Source organism: Varanus komodoensis, unplaced genomic scaffold, assembly GCF_004798865.1.
Source record: "Varanus komodoensis strain SLA01 unplaced genomic scaffold, ASM479886v1 scaffold189, whole genome shotgun sequence".
NCBI lineage: Eukaryota > Metazoa > Chordata > Lepidosauria > Squamata > Varanidae > Varanus > Varanus komodoensis.
The window spans coordinates 1-14,708 of NW_025335545.1; the positions used below are offsets into that span (position 1 = coordinate 1).

A 14,708-nucleotide genomic window follows, 5' to 3' on the forward strand; every position below is an offset into this window, starting at 1 on the left:
CAGGTTCCAGTGGGCAAGGCAGCCTGCTCTTCCGGGGACAGTCAGTTCTCTCAGGCATCTATGGAAATTGTCTGAACCTTGTGCATGGTAGAAAGAGGTGGGCTTCCTGCATGAAGTCATGCTAACAGTGCTCGGCATGAACCGGACGCTTGCCTGCACTGGTATCCTGCAACATCGCACTGGTGGTAGGTAACCTTTTTCTCCTTCGTATTTTCAGCATGCAATCCTCTGCACGGTTTCGCAGGCGAGTACCTCCCATGGAATGGATCGTTTGTTGCCTGCCCAGCCACCCTGCCTGTGCCAGCCTGTTCCTCAACATCACGTTGGGAACCTTGGACATCTCCTCCAATTCATGGAGCGTGACGAAGGCTGAGCCACTCTTCACGGGAATAACAGGCAACCCGATGGCCAGCTGCAAGATGCAACACTCCGGTCATCTCGGCCAGATCTTTCTCCAGGCTGCATGATAGTGGGATCCCCTCCTCCAACATGTCCCATGGCTTTCTCAAAAAACTGGTCTTCACCTTCTCGGGGGGTTCCAGATATCCCCACCCTGCTCCTGAGATCCAAGAGAGGGCTTTTGCTGGGTGGAATAAGCTAAATTAAATAAATCCATGAACAAAGATGCGAACTTTGTTGGCTTTTCATGTCAGAGCATTCAGAGCTGAAACCTATGTTGCGCCTATTTGTCTGTTTTTTTAAAGTATTTTTATCCTTCTCAGCCAAACATTTTTTCTAAAAAGACTCCCAGAGCAGCTTAAAATCAATCAGTTGGAAGATAGACTGCACCCATAGGTTTACAGTTTAAGAAAGATACCATATAAGGAAATGGAATGAGGAAGGAAGCGGCTTGCCAACTTCCCAGCATTTACAAGTACAGGTCTGGATTCTCAAATTCTACTTTACGCTTTGAAAGAAAATGACAAGGGCAGGAACCATTCACCAAGCTTTCTTTTTTGACTGCATCTATTCCTGCCTTGAAGGGTCACCTGACGCAGCTCAAGGTTATTCAGTGTGGGTTTTCCTGGCATGCAAAAGAAGATGGTAAGAAAATTGGTTAATTATGTGTGTGTGTGCATGATGCTATGTAACGCACCGCAACAGGAGCAGGAAAACACCCGGGTCACTAATAATGCCCTTAAACAGCAAATGTACTTTGGTTGCAGCTCGCCAGTATCTGGGAAACTGCAGTGTGCCAGACTGGTCCCAGAGGGTGTTGAGGACACAGAAGCCCCCCTCTGATTACTGCTATTCCCCACGTTTCCGTCTCTTGCAAGGAACCCAGTGTGGCTTCGCAGGGTCTTCTCTCCACTGCATCCTCACAGAAAATGACCCGGTGGCCAAGAGTCTGGGACCGGCCCAAAATCGCCCAGTCAGGGTTAGTGTTGAGGGAGTATTTGAACCCAGATCTCCCGAGTCCCAGCCCAATACTCTACCCACTATACCACACTCATGCCCAAGGAAGTGCATCCAAAATTGCTGACTGAGGTTGCAGTTCACGGACCTGGGGAGAAAGTGCCATTGAACTCAATGGGGCCTATTTCTGAGAAGACATGAATGGGCTGTGCATTAAGTCCCCCTTCCCAGTGGCCGAGTCCCATCGCTTGTCCAAGAGGGAACGCTGCTTTTCTGCACACAGGTGTTGGTTGGGGTTTCATTGCTTCTGACTCCAAATAACGGGAACGAGAGACGAGTTTTTTGGGGCTGTACGTGGCACTGTGGAACCCAGCCCAGGTGGGCTCTTGGGTGGAACCCAGCGGGGGCACATTCCTGAGCTGAGCGCACGCTCAGAGGCTGCATTGGTCCTTCACTCTAACTCGTGTCTACCTGGTAGGTGTTTTGCAGGAGAGCCCCATTTGGGGGCAGTGTCCTCTTAAGGTGTGCGAAAGGAAGTGCCTGTTGCCAGAGCCAAACCGCCACTGGGCGGCCGTTTCCCGTCCTTTGGGCCGCTTGCCCGGCGGGTGGGAGGGACTTCTCTGTCGGCACCACTCTGCCCCCGCCTGGCTTGTTCCTTCCCTCTCCCTCTGCCCCGTCGGGGCACGTGTGTCCTGCGCCTGGCGAGGGGGCCGATCTGCCCCCAGACAGCGCCATTCGCCCCCCAGTTCCAAATGCGGCAGCACCGCACTCTGGACATGTTGGGGGGGGCCATGTTCGCGAGGGGCGTGGTGAAAGGGCACTCTGCCTGTGCGCAGACACACTCTTCCCTGCCGGGGCGGAGGGGAGATGGCTCCCAGGGGTTTTCTCCCTCTGAACGCCACCTGGGGCTGGGTGAAAGAAGGCAGCGAGACCGAATCGGATCGGAGTATTCAAGGACTCAGACACACCTCCTGGAGCTGATAGGTCCCTGACCTGACATGTCATTCCCTCCCCGGGATGCCATTGGCTCCGCTTGGATAGTGACAGGATGGGCCGAGGGTGATGCTGTTGCGGAGGACTGACGGGCCTGTTAAACAGGTGAGCATCCTCATTGCTCCCCAGCCCCGAGCATCCTTCATCCCGCAAGACAGGTAAGCCTTCCTAGCGGGGGGTGGGGGGTGTCCTCCGCACCTGCCCGCAGGGCTGGCTGCCTGAGCCGGGCAGGGGATGCCCAGCTGCATCCTGCAAGGGGATGGAAGAGCGGTCGGGATGCCTGGACTCGTTCTGAAAGCAAGCCCTGTTTCTGGGCGGCTGGTGGCATGCGTTCAGACTTGCGGGCCTCGTGAGCCATTGATAAATGGCCGGGGAACCCCGCGAAGGCACGGCCCTCGGGATGCATTGCGGGGATTTCGGGTCCTGGCGCTAGGATTTCAACCCGTTGATCTGCCAGGCTCCAAGAGAAACAGTGCTTTGGACTCGGAAAGCCCAGGTGCAGTTGCCGGCATTTGGAGGCAGCGTACGCTGGGGTCCCCAGCGTTTTGGCCCCAGGGCACTTTTGGAGGTTGAAGGGGTGCTGTGGGCACTGGCCCACTCGTGGCTGCCACGGGGGCTTGGCCGCCGTCAAGGGGTCGTCTTGCCGGAGACCAACCGCCGGGGACTTGAGCACAAACCCCCGTGCTCAGGGCCAAGGCACAGGGCAGCCCTGCATGCTGAGCCATAAATCCAGGGCACGAAGGTGCGCTTTGCTGCTGTGGACGCCCATTTCACAGGCGATGGCTGAGCCTCCAATTCCAAAGCAAATGCTTGCCCCCACAACGTGTAACGAAATACCCTTTTAATAAAAGGCAAGCCGCTGGTGCTCAGACACAGGTGTGCATTCACAGGCAAGACACATCCCACGCCCACGAACCCAGGCCTCGCAAAATGCTGGCCTTTGGGTAAATAAAAGAAAAATATTTCAATACCTTAAATATTTTAAGGTGGGAGTCCGTGGGCACACTGTGGTGACCACAGGAGGCTCCAGGTCCTGGGAGCTTCGAGCCAGACAAATCAATGTTCTGCCTTGTCATGGGACAGTTTCCTGTTCCTACCCTGTGGGAAGCACTCTGCCCATGCTCAGGAAGTCCCCACCGTAAGGATTTCAAAGCGTGCTTAACGCTCTGTGTCCCGAAGCTGGGCAGTCCTTACCACAGGCTCCCCAGACCTGTCATTCTCCGGTTGTGCCAGTCCTATCTTGCCCAGCCAACCCTGGAAGGCAGGCCAGTGACCAGCTTCTCACAAGGCAGGGCCATCTGGACCGCGTGCCTTGTGCTCTCGTCACCCGCTGCTAATCCCCAAAGCCCGACTGAGGGACTGCGTCCGTGCTTTCGGGGTGACTCATTGCTAAAAAAAGCCTCTGAGCAGCACCAGCACACAAGGGCCACCTGCCCGTAATGCGGCCCGGTCGATGGAGCGCATGGAGGATGAGGAGAGCGACTTGGCCGGGAGCGTGAGCACATGTCCCGGGCGAATCAAGGCCCGGCCTGTTCGCACCAGCGGGGTTTAATGGGGCACCAGGGAACAGAAGTGAAATTTGATCAAAACGGATTCCTTCTCCAGGTCCCGGCCGTCCGGCTGCTGGGCACCGCGTGATTTCATACAAACTGAGCCACAGGACTGGGCGCGGAGGCCCATCTGGGGAGGAAACTCTCGGGAGAGGACGCTCCCCGTTCTGACGTGCGCACACGAGGAGAATGGATCGATTCAGGGTCCCCCGCACAAAAGAACTGGAGTTTGGGGGTGTCCTAGGTAAGGGGAAGACTGGGCAGGGGCGGGAGTGCCCCACTCCTTTCTCTACAGCCTCTCCACAACAAACTGCTCCTGTTACGAGAAGCAAGTTGAAATATACTCCCCTCTTAATCTGGAATAATTACTGCTCTCCTGAGATGCAAATTAGAGTCCTTAAGCATGGAATAGCCACTTTTCTTTCCCTATTTTTTAGCTCACTGGGGTGGAAGCTGAAGGGTGGTCAAGGGTGGCAAGTGGAAACAGCCATGAGATGAGACACCTTTAGCACCCCAGGCTCTGCCCCCAAGCAGGAATAAAAGGGGGTGGAAAGGTGGATAGCTTTGGGGGACCGTTGGCAAATGACCAGTGAAAACCCTGCCGGATCAGCCCTTGTGCCTTCAGCACTCGCCTGAGTTGCAGCAATCAGCAGCTGAATCCTTTCCTGTTGTAGGCAGAAATGTGACTGCTTGCTGGGGTTAGTAAGACCAGCATAATAGTGAGAGTCCTGGACTGGGACCGGGTTCTTGTCCCCCGTTTGGTAAATTTATAGACTGCTTTTTTTTTTTTTTTTTTTTTTTAAGAAATCCACTTAGGATTTGTCATTATTAGGGTTCGGGTTGAGGTTGAAGACAGATTAGAACTCCTGCTGCTCTTACTCGGAGGAGGTTTGCTCTCCTGTCTTCAGAAGAATTGAAGTTTTGCGAGGATGCTATAAATGCTGTATCAAAGATTCCTTGGTTTCCACAGAAAACCGTTTGAGCCTTAGGTTTAGTTGTGCTTCAAATCAGAGGTAGGACCAGAATCATTTCTGTACCCCGGGGACAGAAAGTACAACAGGCCTGAGGCTGACGGACTGCCTGGCTGTTCAGGCGGGTGGACAGTCCACACGTCCTGCTGCTGCTTCCTGCTGTGGTCTTCCTCGCAGGAATACGAAAAAGGGGCAGCGTTGTTGTTGTTGTTATAACTTTTACCGTAGGTTATGGGATTGCGGTGTTCCTCCCCAGGCTGGGAGCACTGGGCTGTCTCCCCTCTCCTCTTCAGACTGCCCCTTCCCTTGCCCTACAGGGGCTGCTCTCCTGATCGTCCTGATGCCGGCCACTGTCTTCTACCTGCTGCTGACCTGCCGGACGGAGGAAGCCAGCCTGCTGAGCTTCCCTGCGCCTTTGCCCACGCTGCGCTCCTTGTGGAGCCCGAAGGACTGCCTGCTGGTCCTCGCCTGGCTCGGGCTTCAAGCTGCACTGTACATGTTGCCGATGGGCAAGGTAAGGAGGCACCCGGGTCTCTCGGACGCTTTTGCGGGGGACTCTCCCCTGGGCACCCCCACACGACATCCACACAGCGGCCTGGCCCGCGTTTTCCTCCTCTGCACGAAAGGAGTAAGAACAGCCGCCTTTCCCCTCTCTGTTCTTGCTTTCTTCTCCTGCAGCTACGCTCTAGGTCCACCCTTGGGTGATGAGCCCCACTCCCACAGGTCCCCCGCAGGACAGGTGAGGCTGCAAAAGCCTTCCATCGGTTCTGCTGGGAGGTTTTTTCCAAACTAACTGCCACATGGAGGGAGGACAATCTCGGCTGAGCACTGCCGTCTCTGCACAGGCCTCCCTTCCCACTTAAGGTTTGACAAAAGTCTTCCCTGGGGCCTACGGAAAGCTGCTTCAGCTCAGTTGCTGTGGAAGGGAATCAACAAATACCTAAAGACTGGATGTGCCCCAGCTGCCTTCCACCCTGGAAAATGGCCAGCTGCCTGCAATTCGGCCGTGAGAAGACTCTTCTGTTGGCGGCTGGGGACGCCCAAGGCTCTGTAGAATAGAACCAGGGCTCCAGGAAGACGGTTTAGGGCCAGGGACTGACAGGCCGGGCCTAGCAATGCCTTGAAAGACACGCAAGGGTCCGGATGCAGCTCTTTGGCGCTCCAGGAAGGGCCACAGTGCGTGAGCAGAGTGCACGTGGGAGAAACCAGGCTCGGGTTAGAACATTTCTGCCCGGAGACGAGGCCTTCCTTGCTGCACAACGAAAGGCCGCCTTGCAGCTGTCCTGCCAGGTGAGCCGCCCCCTTTCTGCTCCTTGTTTCGAACAGGTAACGGAAGGGATCGCCCTGCGGGACAAGAGTCGGCTGCAGTACCGTGTGAATGGTAGGTGCCCCGGAAAATGTGGGAAAATCTCGGAACCCAACGCCGGTGCTAACATGGCATCTCCCGACCTGCTTTCTCCCACATGGGTTGAGCTGCATCTCCCATCACCCCTCGGGTGGGCAGGGGGCTTACGGGAGGGCTGTGCTTAGAGGAGGTGGTGGCACGTGATGCACGCTTCCAGCAGGCAGCGGAGCTTCCTTTCCCAATGTTCGTTATCTTTTTTGAACTACATCACAAACGAGCATCACTCAGTGGCTGAAGGGGCAGGCAGAAAGGGAGTTCTGGGCCCCTGCCACTGAGGAACCCCACCCCGTGTCACCTTTCGGTGCTGCCCCTCAGGAAAACGTTCTTGTCCCTCCGTGGGCAGAGCAGGGCAGCTGCTTCTGCCATCTGCAGGCACTCCTTGGGCCAGGCTTCCACAGCTGGGCCCGCCGTTCCGCAGCTTCCATCAGTGTGGCCAGCCTGGGGGTTGTGGGACTGCTAGTTTTCTTCTTGCGGGGAGCTTTTTATACAGGCAAAAGCATGCTCTTTCGTAGCTTCAGTGTGAAGGGTCGTGGTCCATTTTGCTGCCTCTGAACATGACCGAGGTGGCCTCCTGCTTTGTAGCTCACTGCGACCAGGATACAAAGACTGAGCAGCTAGCTTTCTTCTTGCGGGGTTAACCCCAGGTTCAGATTCTTCCACTAGCTTTTTCTGGCAGCCTGAGAAGGCCCCAAGCTGGTCCGCTGGATTTCTGAACGCAGCCAATTGGCTGAAATGTCTCCCCGTTCCACTTTTGGCAGGTTCACACGCCATGCTAGTCACCGCGCTGGTTCTGGGGGCCGGACTGGCTGCAGGACTGCGCCTCAGTTACATTTACGACCACTTCCTGCAATTGGCTTTCTCCGCATCCCTCATCGCTTTCGGACTGAGCATCTTCCTCTATCTCAAGTCCCTCTTTGCTCCAGAGACGGCTCTGGCTCCGAGCGGGAATTCTGGTGAGCACCACAAAACAGGGAAGGGCTCAAGTGAAGGCTGACAAAGGGGTGCGTGTCCTGGTCAGTCTGGAAGGGGGGCAGCCCCATAGCCTCGCCTGCCAAGAGGAATGCAAAACTTGCCGGCTGCTGAGCTTATACAGACCGAAATAAAACCCGGGTTCAAATGGATTTCTTCTCAACCAGGGAGAGGTCTCTGGTAGAGCAAACTGGTCTGACTGGCTCGTGTGAGATCGAGGCACCCAAAGTGACTGCAGTGCACCTGGGAGCAAAGTCAGGTCGCTGGGAACATTGCTGAACACAGAGGAAACGGGGAGGGTTGGGAGGGGGCAGGTGACGGCAGCTACCCTGCTAATAAAGCATGATCACTCAGCATCCCGGCGAGGCTCCTCCTCGCCCCTCCACAGAGTCAGTTCCTGCAGGCGCTTGTCATCGGTGGACAAGCCGAAAGATGCTACATGTGGGCGCGTGTGAAGCGAACACCCCCGTGAGGAGGCCAGCGACCGGCTCGGGGAGCGCCCCACGGCCCGGCGGGAACACAAATCCGACTCCGAGTCAGAGACCAGCCCTCGCAGTGGCGCTCCGCTTCCAAGCAGGAAGGAAAGGGGAGCCCCTTGCTTCGCCTTTCCTTGCCTTTCCTTTCCTTCAAGGGAGGGCGCCTCATCTGATGCCACATATTCAAGACTCTCTCAGATTTAGCATCTCAGTACCTGGTTGCTGAATGCAACTTCCCATCATGAGAGCTCTTTATGGGGGACTCCAGCATCATGTCCAAAAAAGGGAAGAACCCAAGCTGTAGGATGTTTATTTTCACTTTCCCCACGACCCTCCAGGAAACCCAATTTATGACTTCTTCATGGGCCACGAGCTGAACCCGCGCCTTGGTGCCTTCGACCTCAAGTATTTCTGTGAGCTGCGCCCAGGTCTCCTTGGATGGGTAAATGTCCTCATTCTTGGGATGGGATGGTGACCAGCTCATGCCTGTGTCACATCTGGCTGTCATTTCCCCGCACCTCACACAGGAGGGACATGGTGGGATTCCTCCAGTTGAGGGATGCCCCCTTGGAGGGGGTCCGAAGCCAGTGACGTGTTCAACACAAGAGAAATCTCGTTTTATTCTCTCCTGGGGCTTGTGGCTTTCAGTGCATTCTATTTAAAGCTGTTTTAAATCTCGCTCTAATTTCCTGTTAGAGCAGTACAGCAATGGAAGCAATTACCCTGGGAGGCTGTGAGCTCTCTCACCCTGGAGGCATTCAAGATGCAACTGGACAACCATCTGAGAGAGATGGTCTAACAGGCAGCCCTGCACGGAACATGGGTTTGGTGGTCCCGATGGCCCTCTGACCCCTTCCAGCTCTCCTAGTCTATGATTTTGTGGGGCTCTCTCGATTTTAAATCAGCTCAATTAAAATAACAGGTTTTGCTCTGTTATTACTTTAAATGGCTTTAAATGTTTACCCGTCAAAGTACGTTTCCCTGTATTGCATTTTAGGATTTTCATTTCTGGGAACCACCCAGAGAGCTTTGGCTATTGGGCGATGCAGAAATGTAATGAACAGTAGTATTAAAAATGACGAGATCACGGGAAGGCTGTAACCAGCAAATCCAGTGGCGGGAAAGCAATCGAAGTGGCAGGCGGGGTGACCAGGAGAATGTGGACTTCCGTCTCCATCTGGGTGCTGCGCTAGAAAGACAGCTGACCTCAATGCCTTGCCGTTTGCCACAAAAGCCCCCGAGTGGGGCAGCTTCCACTTGGCACTCCCGGCACTGCATCCCAGTGAGGAGCTGGGCCGTAACTGGGAGGCAGGAGGGACGTGTGGTGACGGAGAGGTGTTTTCCGCCCTTTCCCGAAAGAGACCACCTGCCCGGCCCGAGCGTCACAGGGCTGCTTGATGAGGCCTTTCTCGTGTATCGCGTGGCTGGGTCCTGCGCCCCCCGTGGCTGACGCGCCTCCTTTGCTTCTCCTAGGCCTTGATCAACATGGCCATGCTGGTGAAGGAGACGGAGCTGCGGGCCAGCCCCTCCTTGGCCATGATCCTGGTGAACGGCTTCCAGCTCCTGTACGTGGTGGATGCCTTCTGGCATGAGGTGGGCCCCGTGCCTGTGCGATCACCGCAGGCCTGAGAATCTTGTGCGCAACGATTGCCGAGGGTTCCCTTCCACACCGCCCTCAGCTCCGCTTCTGTCTCTGGCAAATGACGGAGGCAGCCAGGGATGATGCAAGCCTCCGTGTTCCTGGATGTTCCTTCAGTGCCATGAGGACTAGAAACATGATCTTTTTTTTAATGTAGAGATAATCCAGCGGCTGAGCATACCCGTATTCTGTGCATTTCTAGTGTGGACCCGGTGCCAGGTTTTGGGGGGCCTTTGGGCACAGTCAGGCCGTCCATGTGAGCCCTCTTCCTGAGCCCTGCATCAGGACCACCATTGCTCCGGCTTCTCCTCCTCTCCCTCATAACGGGAACCGGTCGGCCACAGCTCTGGCTTCTCCTCTGTGCTGCCACCGCTCTGGTCCAGGGCCCCTCAGTGCCTGGCTGGGGGCTCCGCTTCTCGCGGCGTGGCATGCCGTGCCACGGGCTGACCGGGGCGGGGGCTTGTCCACGGTCTGCCTCGGGCAAGCTCAGCTGGGCCGAACGCCCCAGCGAGATGGCTTGTGCGTCTCCTTGCAGGAGGCCATCCTCACCTCCATGGACATTATCCACGACGGCTTCGGCTTCATGCTGGCTTTCGGGGACCTGACGTGGGTCCCGTTTGTGTACAGTCTCCAGGCCTACTTCCTGGTAAACCACCCTCAGAAGCTCAGCCTGCCCATGGCTGGGGGCATCATCTTGATAAACGGTGAGCTGGGCTGCTGGCAGTTCCTCCCCACCAAAGCCCCACTTCCTTCCTCTCTTCAAAACAGCCACTGGAAGCTGTCAAAAGTACGCAGGGAGCGTCTTGTTTGATGTAACTCATCCTGAGCTTCCAAGAGAGGAGAAGGATAAAAAAGCCTTAATAAATCAGGAGTAAACAGTGAAGACTAGAAACCTGAAAGGGGTGGTGGGGAAGAAAAAAATAGCCAATATTCAAGATTTTTGCAGTCTCAAAAGATATGCCACTCTCCTGAGCCACAAGTTGTGGCTATTAAGATGAAGAAACTATTTCTTCCTGTCTTTTGAAAGGGACAAGCTGGGAGTTTGAAGGGACTGACTAGAAAAATGGCCAAGGCTGGAAAAGGCTGGGAGGTCTTTGCATCATGAAAAGCGAAATTATCTGCCTGTTTATCGGTTCGTTTTCACTCTGCTCTGTGCTGTGTAGGGTTGGGCTACTCCATCTTCCGTGGGGCGAACTCCCAGAAGAACACCTTCCGCCGGAACCCCGCTGACCCCAGAGTAGCTGGTGGGTTATCCTGACAGACCATTTCCCTTTGCAGCACACACAGCTCCCGTTCCCCCAAAGTAACTGCCACCCTCTGGCCTCGTTTGGATGGCCTTTGGAGACCCCCGGTTTGGAAGGGCTGCTTGAGGCCCAGTCCGCCCACACTGTGAAGGACTGCTTCATTGTTAATGTTGGTGCATGACTCTCGTGGAAGCAGAAAGAAGTGCCCCAGTCCAGGGAAGGGTTTCGATGCAGGAGCACAAGGTGGTCTTGCAGGAGGGGCTGCAAAGGTCCCTCCACGTGCCCCCCAGGCCCGAAGACGCGTGATGATAGAAGTGTTCCTCCTTCCAGGGCTGAGGACCATCCCCACGGCCACCGGACGGCGCCTGCTCGCATCAGGATGGTGGGGGTTTGTACGGCATCCAAACTACTTAGGGGACCTCATCATGGCGTTTGCCTGGTCCTTACCGTGTGGTGAGTGTCTGCCTCCCCTGCCTTGGATTCAGACCTCGGGGGAGGAGCTTTTTTTAAAAACTCGGGCCAATTCACCAGTGCTAAACACACTTCTAGGGGGCCAAATGCACTAGATGTTTATTTTTAAGTTTTAAAAAGCAGGGAACCGTGTTCCTGTGTTGCGTAACATCACTCAGAGTGTGCGAAGAAGCAGCAGTGATTGCTTGGTCTCTAACAGATGCTAATTGCCTTGATTGCCTTTAAAGATCTGAGGAGGTAGGAGAGGGTCTCACAGTCTTCTCTCTGGAGACGGAAAAGAATGTTTAAAGGGGATTCTGTGGAGTTACACTGCCAAGAGCCTGGAGATTTTTTCAAGCTCTACCCAACAGGCCTATGACCAAAAATGCCTAGTTTCCCTTGAAACCCCGTCTAATATTTTCTCTAAATATTATTATTAATTCGTATGTTCTCTAAAGAACCTCTTTTCAAACCTCATGCAGCGAACAGCTAATAAATCCTTATAACTAATAGTTCCCTGGAAGCAACTCTTGATTTTATTTTTAACTGGAAGGTAAGGATTTGTTTTTGTTTTTATTTTAAATATTGCATGATCATAACTTTACCACCAAACCCTTAGGGCTTAATGCAGGCTCTGGATTGCGGTTCCAAGCAGCCCCGCAACTGGCCGTTCTGCCTGGTTCTGGTGGGAGTTGTGGGCTGGATTCCACTGTGCTGGCAGTAGCCCAGCTTCCCTGCCCCGTCTTCCTGCAGCAGCAGCAGCCGCAGCCGCAGCCTCCTCAGGGTTCCTGAAATGCTATAAGCCAACAGCCCCTGCCAAATGTGATGAGCAGAGGTCTCCCAACCCAGGCATGGGGCCTCCTCGTTCCTCTTCGGGGGGGGAGGCCTTGGGTCCAGCCAGCCGTCGTCTTCGGCTTCCGGGGGGCTCCAAGGCGAGGCAGTCTGCTTTGGGGAGGGGCAGATCTCCAGGTGTTTTGGGCCTTGGCCCCTGAGAGCCCGTGCAGGCACGACCGGGGGTCCGGAGCGCCGAGAGCGTCCTCAGGCCGCGAGCCATCGTCCCATCCCCGCTTCAGCACTTCCGAGGGCTGCAACTGCGGCCACCCTGCTCCATGCAGGAAGCGTTGCGTGTGGAGCTGTGCTCTCTCCAGCTGCTTTCCCGCTTTTGTCTCCTCTCAGGACTGACCCACACCCTACCTTATTTCTACATTCTCTACTTCACGGTGCTTCTAGTTCACCGGGAGGCCCGGGACGAGCGCCAGTGCCTGCGGAAGTACGGCTTGGCATGGCAGGAATACTGCCGCCGTGTGCCGTACCGGATCTTTCCGTACATCTATTGACTCGCTGTTCCGCTGTTCAACCGGCGCCGCGACCGCACTGATGGGAAGCCAGCCTCCCACGTGGCTTGGCCCTGCAGAACAGAAGCTCGTGCCCTTCGGAGAAACCAGATGCCTCGGTCGGCAAGTAGCGCTGTAACTGTCTCGGCCACAACACTTGCCTTGGATTCCAAAGGAGCCGGTTCAACCCACATGGCCTGTTCTTTCTGTAAAAGTATTTTTTCTTGCACTTAAAAGACTTTTTCTTTCTCTGTCACATTTATTTACTGCCCCAGAGCCCAGAGGGCTCTCTTTATTATGGGGATCCCTTGCCCATGTCTAAGTTTGTTCCCAACTCACTCAAGAGACCTTTCTGGACAAGACCAGGCAAAGAAAACCACCCTCCCAAGCCCAGTTTTTGTGACTATCCAGGTTTGCACAATGTCATTTTGCTCCTGAAATACTGAAAAGGGGTTACGTGTTATGCCAAAATAGTTGGCCAGCTTTGACCATTGGGAGTGCTTTCCCGTCTGCTCTCTGGTTGCTCAGATGTGTCCACAAGGCCATTTTGTTAGTTTTGGAGCAAGAGCTAGAAATTTAGCTTTGTGGTTCTTTAAGCACACAGAAAATCTTGGAATGTGCAGTTTCTACAGGTGTGGAAAGGACACTGCCCTGTTAGGTGAACTTAACCAAGCAATGCTAACTGGAAGACCTGAAATGTTATAAAGCAAACTGAAGCTAATTTGGGATAGAAAAAATAATCAACTCAGCTTTTCAAATATGTGTATCAAGAAGTTTCCGAAGAGGGACATAAAAACTCTCTATGATTGTTTTTAAAGAAGTTGTATGGTTTTTAAATAAACTTGGAATTTGGGGGGCTAGATTGGAAGTTGCCCAGGGCACTGTTTTGGGGGGTACAACTGTGGAACTTCATGTACACATTGTGTACCTAAAGAGGGGCTGTGTGCTGCCCCCCTCACCACCATGTTCTAAGAGTGCAGTGGGCAAATGTTTGATACTGTCTTTGCTAGAACAATCATGTCGACCAAGCTAAAGCAAATGCTTTAGCACGGGTTCGTTAAATTCTATTTTCTCTCTAGGGCCGATATTGAACTTGGCCAATTTGGGAATGAGAAGAGGGGAAAGTGCAGCTACAACTTACTTTAATAAAGACTGCATTACAATCTCCTCCCTATTTTGTATATAATTTGACCACAGCCCATTTTGTTAGCTTTGCAGCAATAAGGACTGGAAACTTGGCTGTGTGTTTCTTTAGGGACACGGAAAAGGTGAGTGTTGATCGCAAACCCAGCTGTGTCCCTGGCCTTGCTCCTCCAGTTCTGCCACATTTGTGCAGTGACGCCACCTTTGATGGACCTTTGATTTAACCCAACCTCTTGTCTCTCGACTGTTCAGCTTTAAACTATAAATTCTCGGGAGCAGTGGGCCGCTTTCAAAAACAAGGAAGATGAAGTTGGCGCCATAGGCTTGCATTTTTGCTCTACAGTCCCCTATCTATCGTATTTATACGCTGTCCTTTCGCAAAGCCTCAAGATTAAAGGCGGTATCTCGCTGCTCACACACTACCACGATTCATCCCAGAAACATTTTGATTTATGAAAACATTTTTATAAACCTCTTTACAACATTTCTGAAACATCTATTGGGAATAGCCCCAGTCAATACAGGGGAGTTCCGTGCCATCAGCATGCGCAGTATTGCGCGGGTGACGAGTTCAGAGGGAAGCCAGGAAGAAGGAAAACCACGGAGAGGCGGTAGCACGCCGCAGCAGCACCCCTTTGATTGCAGACCCCGCGCCGGTCGCGCCTTCATCCCCGCCGGGCTTCCGTGCAGACGCGAAGAGTGCAGCTGCCCCTCGGCCATCCGTGCTCAGTCCAGTCCCTGGTCGGCCGCAGCGCCGAGCGCCCGCGGGGCCGGTCAGTCCAGCTCCTGGATCAGCGGCGGCTTGTCGGGCGGCACCGGCGCCCCCCACGCCTCCTCCAGCGCCCGCGCGCCGGCGCCCACCTCCCGCGCGGCGGCCAGGTGCGAGCGGTGCGCCGCCCGCGCCTCCAGCGCCAGCAGCGGCAGCGCGGCCGCGTTCTCGGCCTCGTTCGCCCACGACAGCAGGAACTCGCACTTCTTCTGCGCCCGGAGCAGGCGCGGCCGGTCCGGGGCGGCGGCGCGCCGCCTGCCCGCGCGCAGCAGGCGCGCCAGGTGCGCCAGCGCGGCCAGGCCGAAGCCCTCCAGCAGCTGCGCCACGGCCAGCATCACGCCGGCGCCGCCCAGCGGGCACTCCGGGTAGCCGCCGGCCGCCGCCGCCTGCAGCGCGGCGTGCAGCGCCT

General features: G+C 55.0%; 1 protein-coding gene across 1 annotated transcript; it reads left to right on the forward strand.

Annotated features, from left to right (window-relative positions):
* Positions 1-1,009: 1,009 nt before the first annotated feature.
* On the forward strand, positions 1,010-12,517 carry TM7SF2 (transmembrane 7 superfamily member 2). Its single transcript, XM_044426868.1, has 11 exons — positions 1,010-1,044; positions 3,955-4,143; positions 5,188-5,384; positions 6,197-6,251; positions 7,034-7,228; positions 8,059-8,162; positions 9,194-9,313; positions 9,895-10,063; positions 10,523-10,603; positions 10,934-11,056; positions 12,230-12,517. The coding sequence occupies exons 2-11, from the start codon at positions 4,089-4,091 to the stop codon at positions 12,388-12,390; spliced, it is 1,260 nt and encodes a 419-aa protein (XP_044282803.1). The 5' UTR covers positions 1,010-1,044; positions 3,955-4,088; the 3' UTR covers positions 12,391-12,517.
* The last annotated feature ends 2,191 nt before the right edge of the window (positions 12,518-14,708 follow it).

What these genes read in the sequence shown, in the direction of transcription:
- TM7SF2 (XM_044426868.1), top strand. Translation starts at nt 4,089, where the DNA reads ATGGATCGATTCAGGGTCCCCCGCACAAAAGAACTGGAGTTTGGGGGT. An exon ending in GGAGTTTGGGGGTGTCCTAG is followed by an intron (nt 4,144 to 5,187) that starts GTAAGGGGAAGA and finishes CTTGCCCTACAG; the next exon opens with GGGCTGCTCTCCTGATCGTC. An exon ending in GGGCATCATCTTGATAAACG is followed by an intron (nt 10,064 to 10,522) that starts GTGAGCTGGGCT and finishes TGTGCTGTGTAG; the next exon opens with GGTTGGGCTACTCCATCTTC.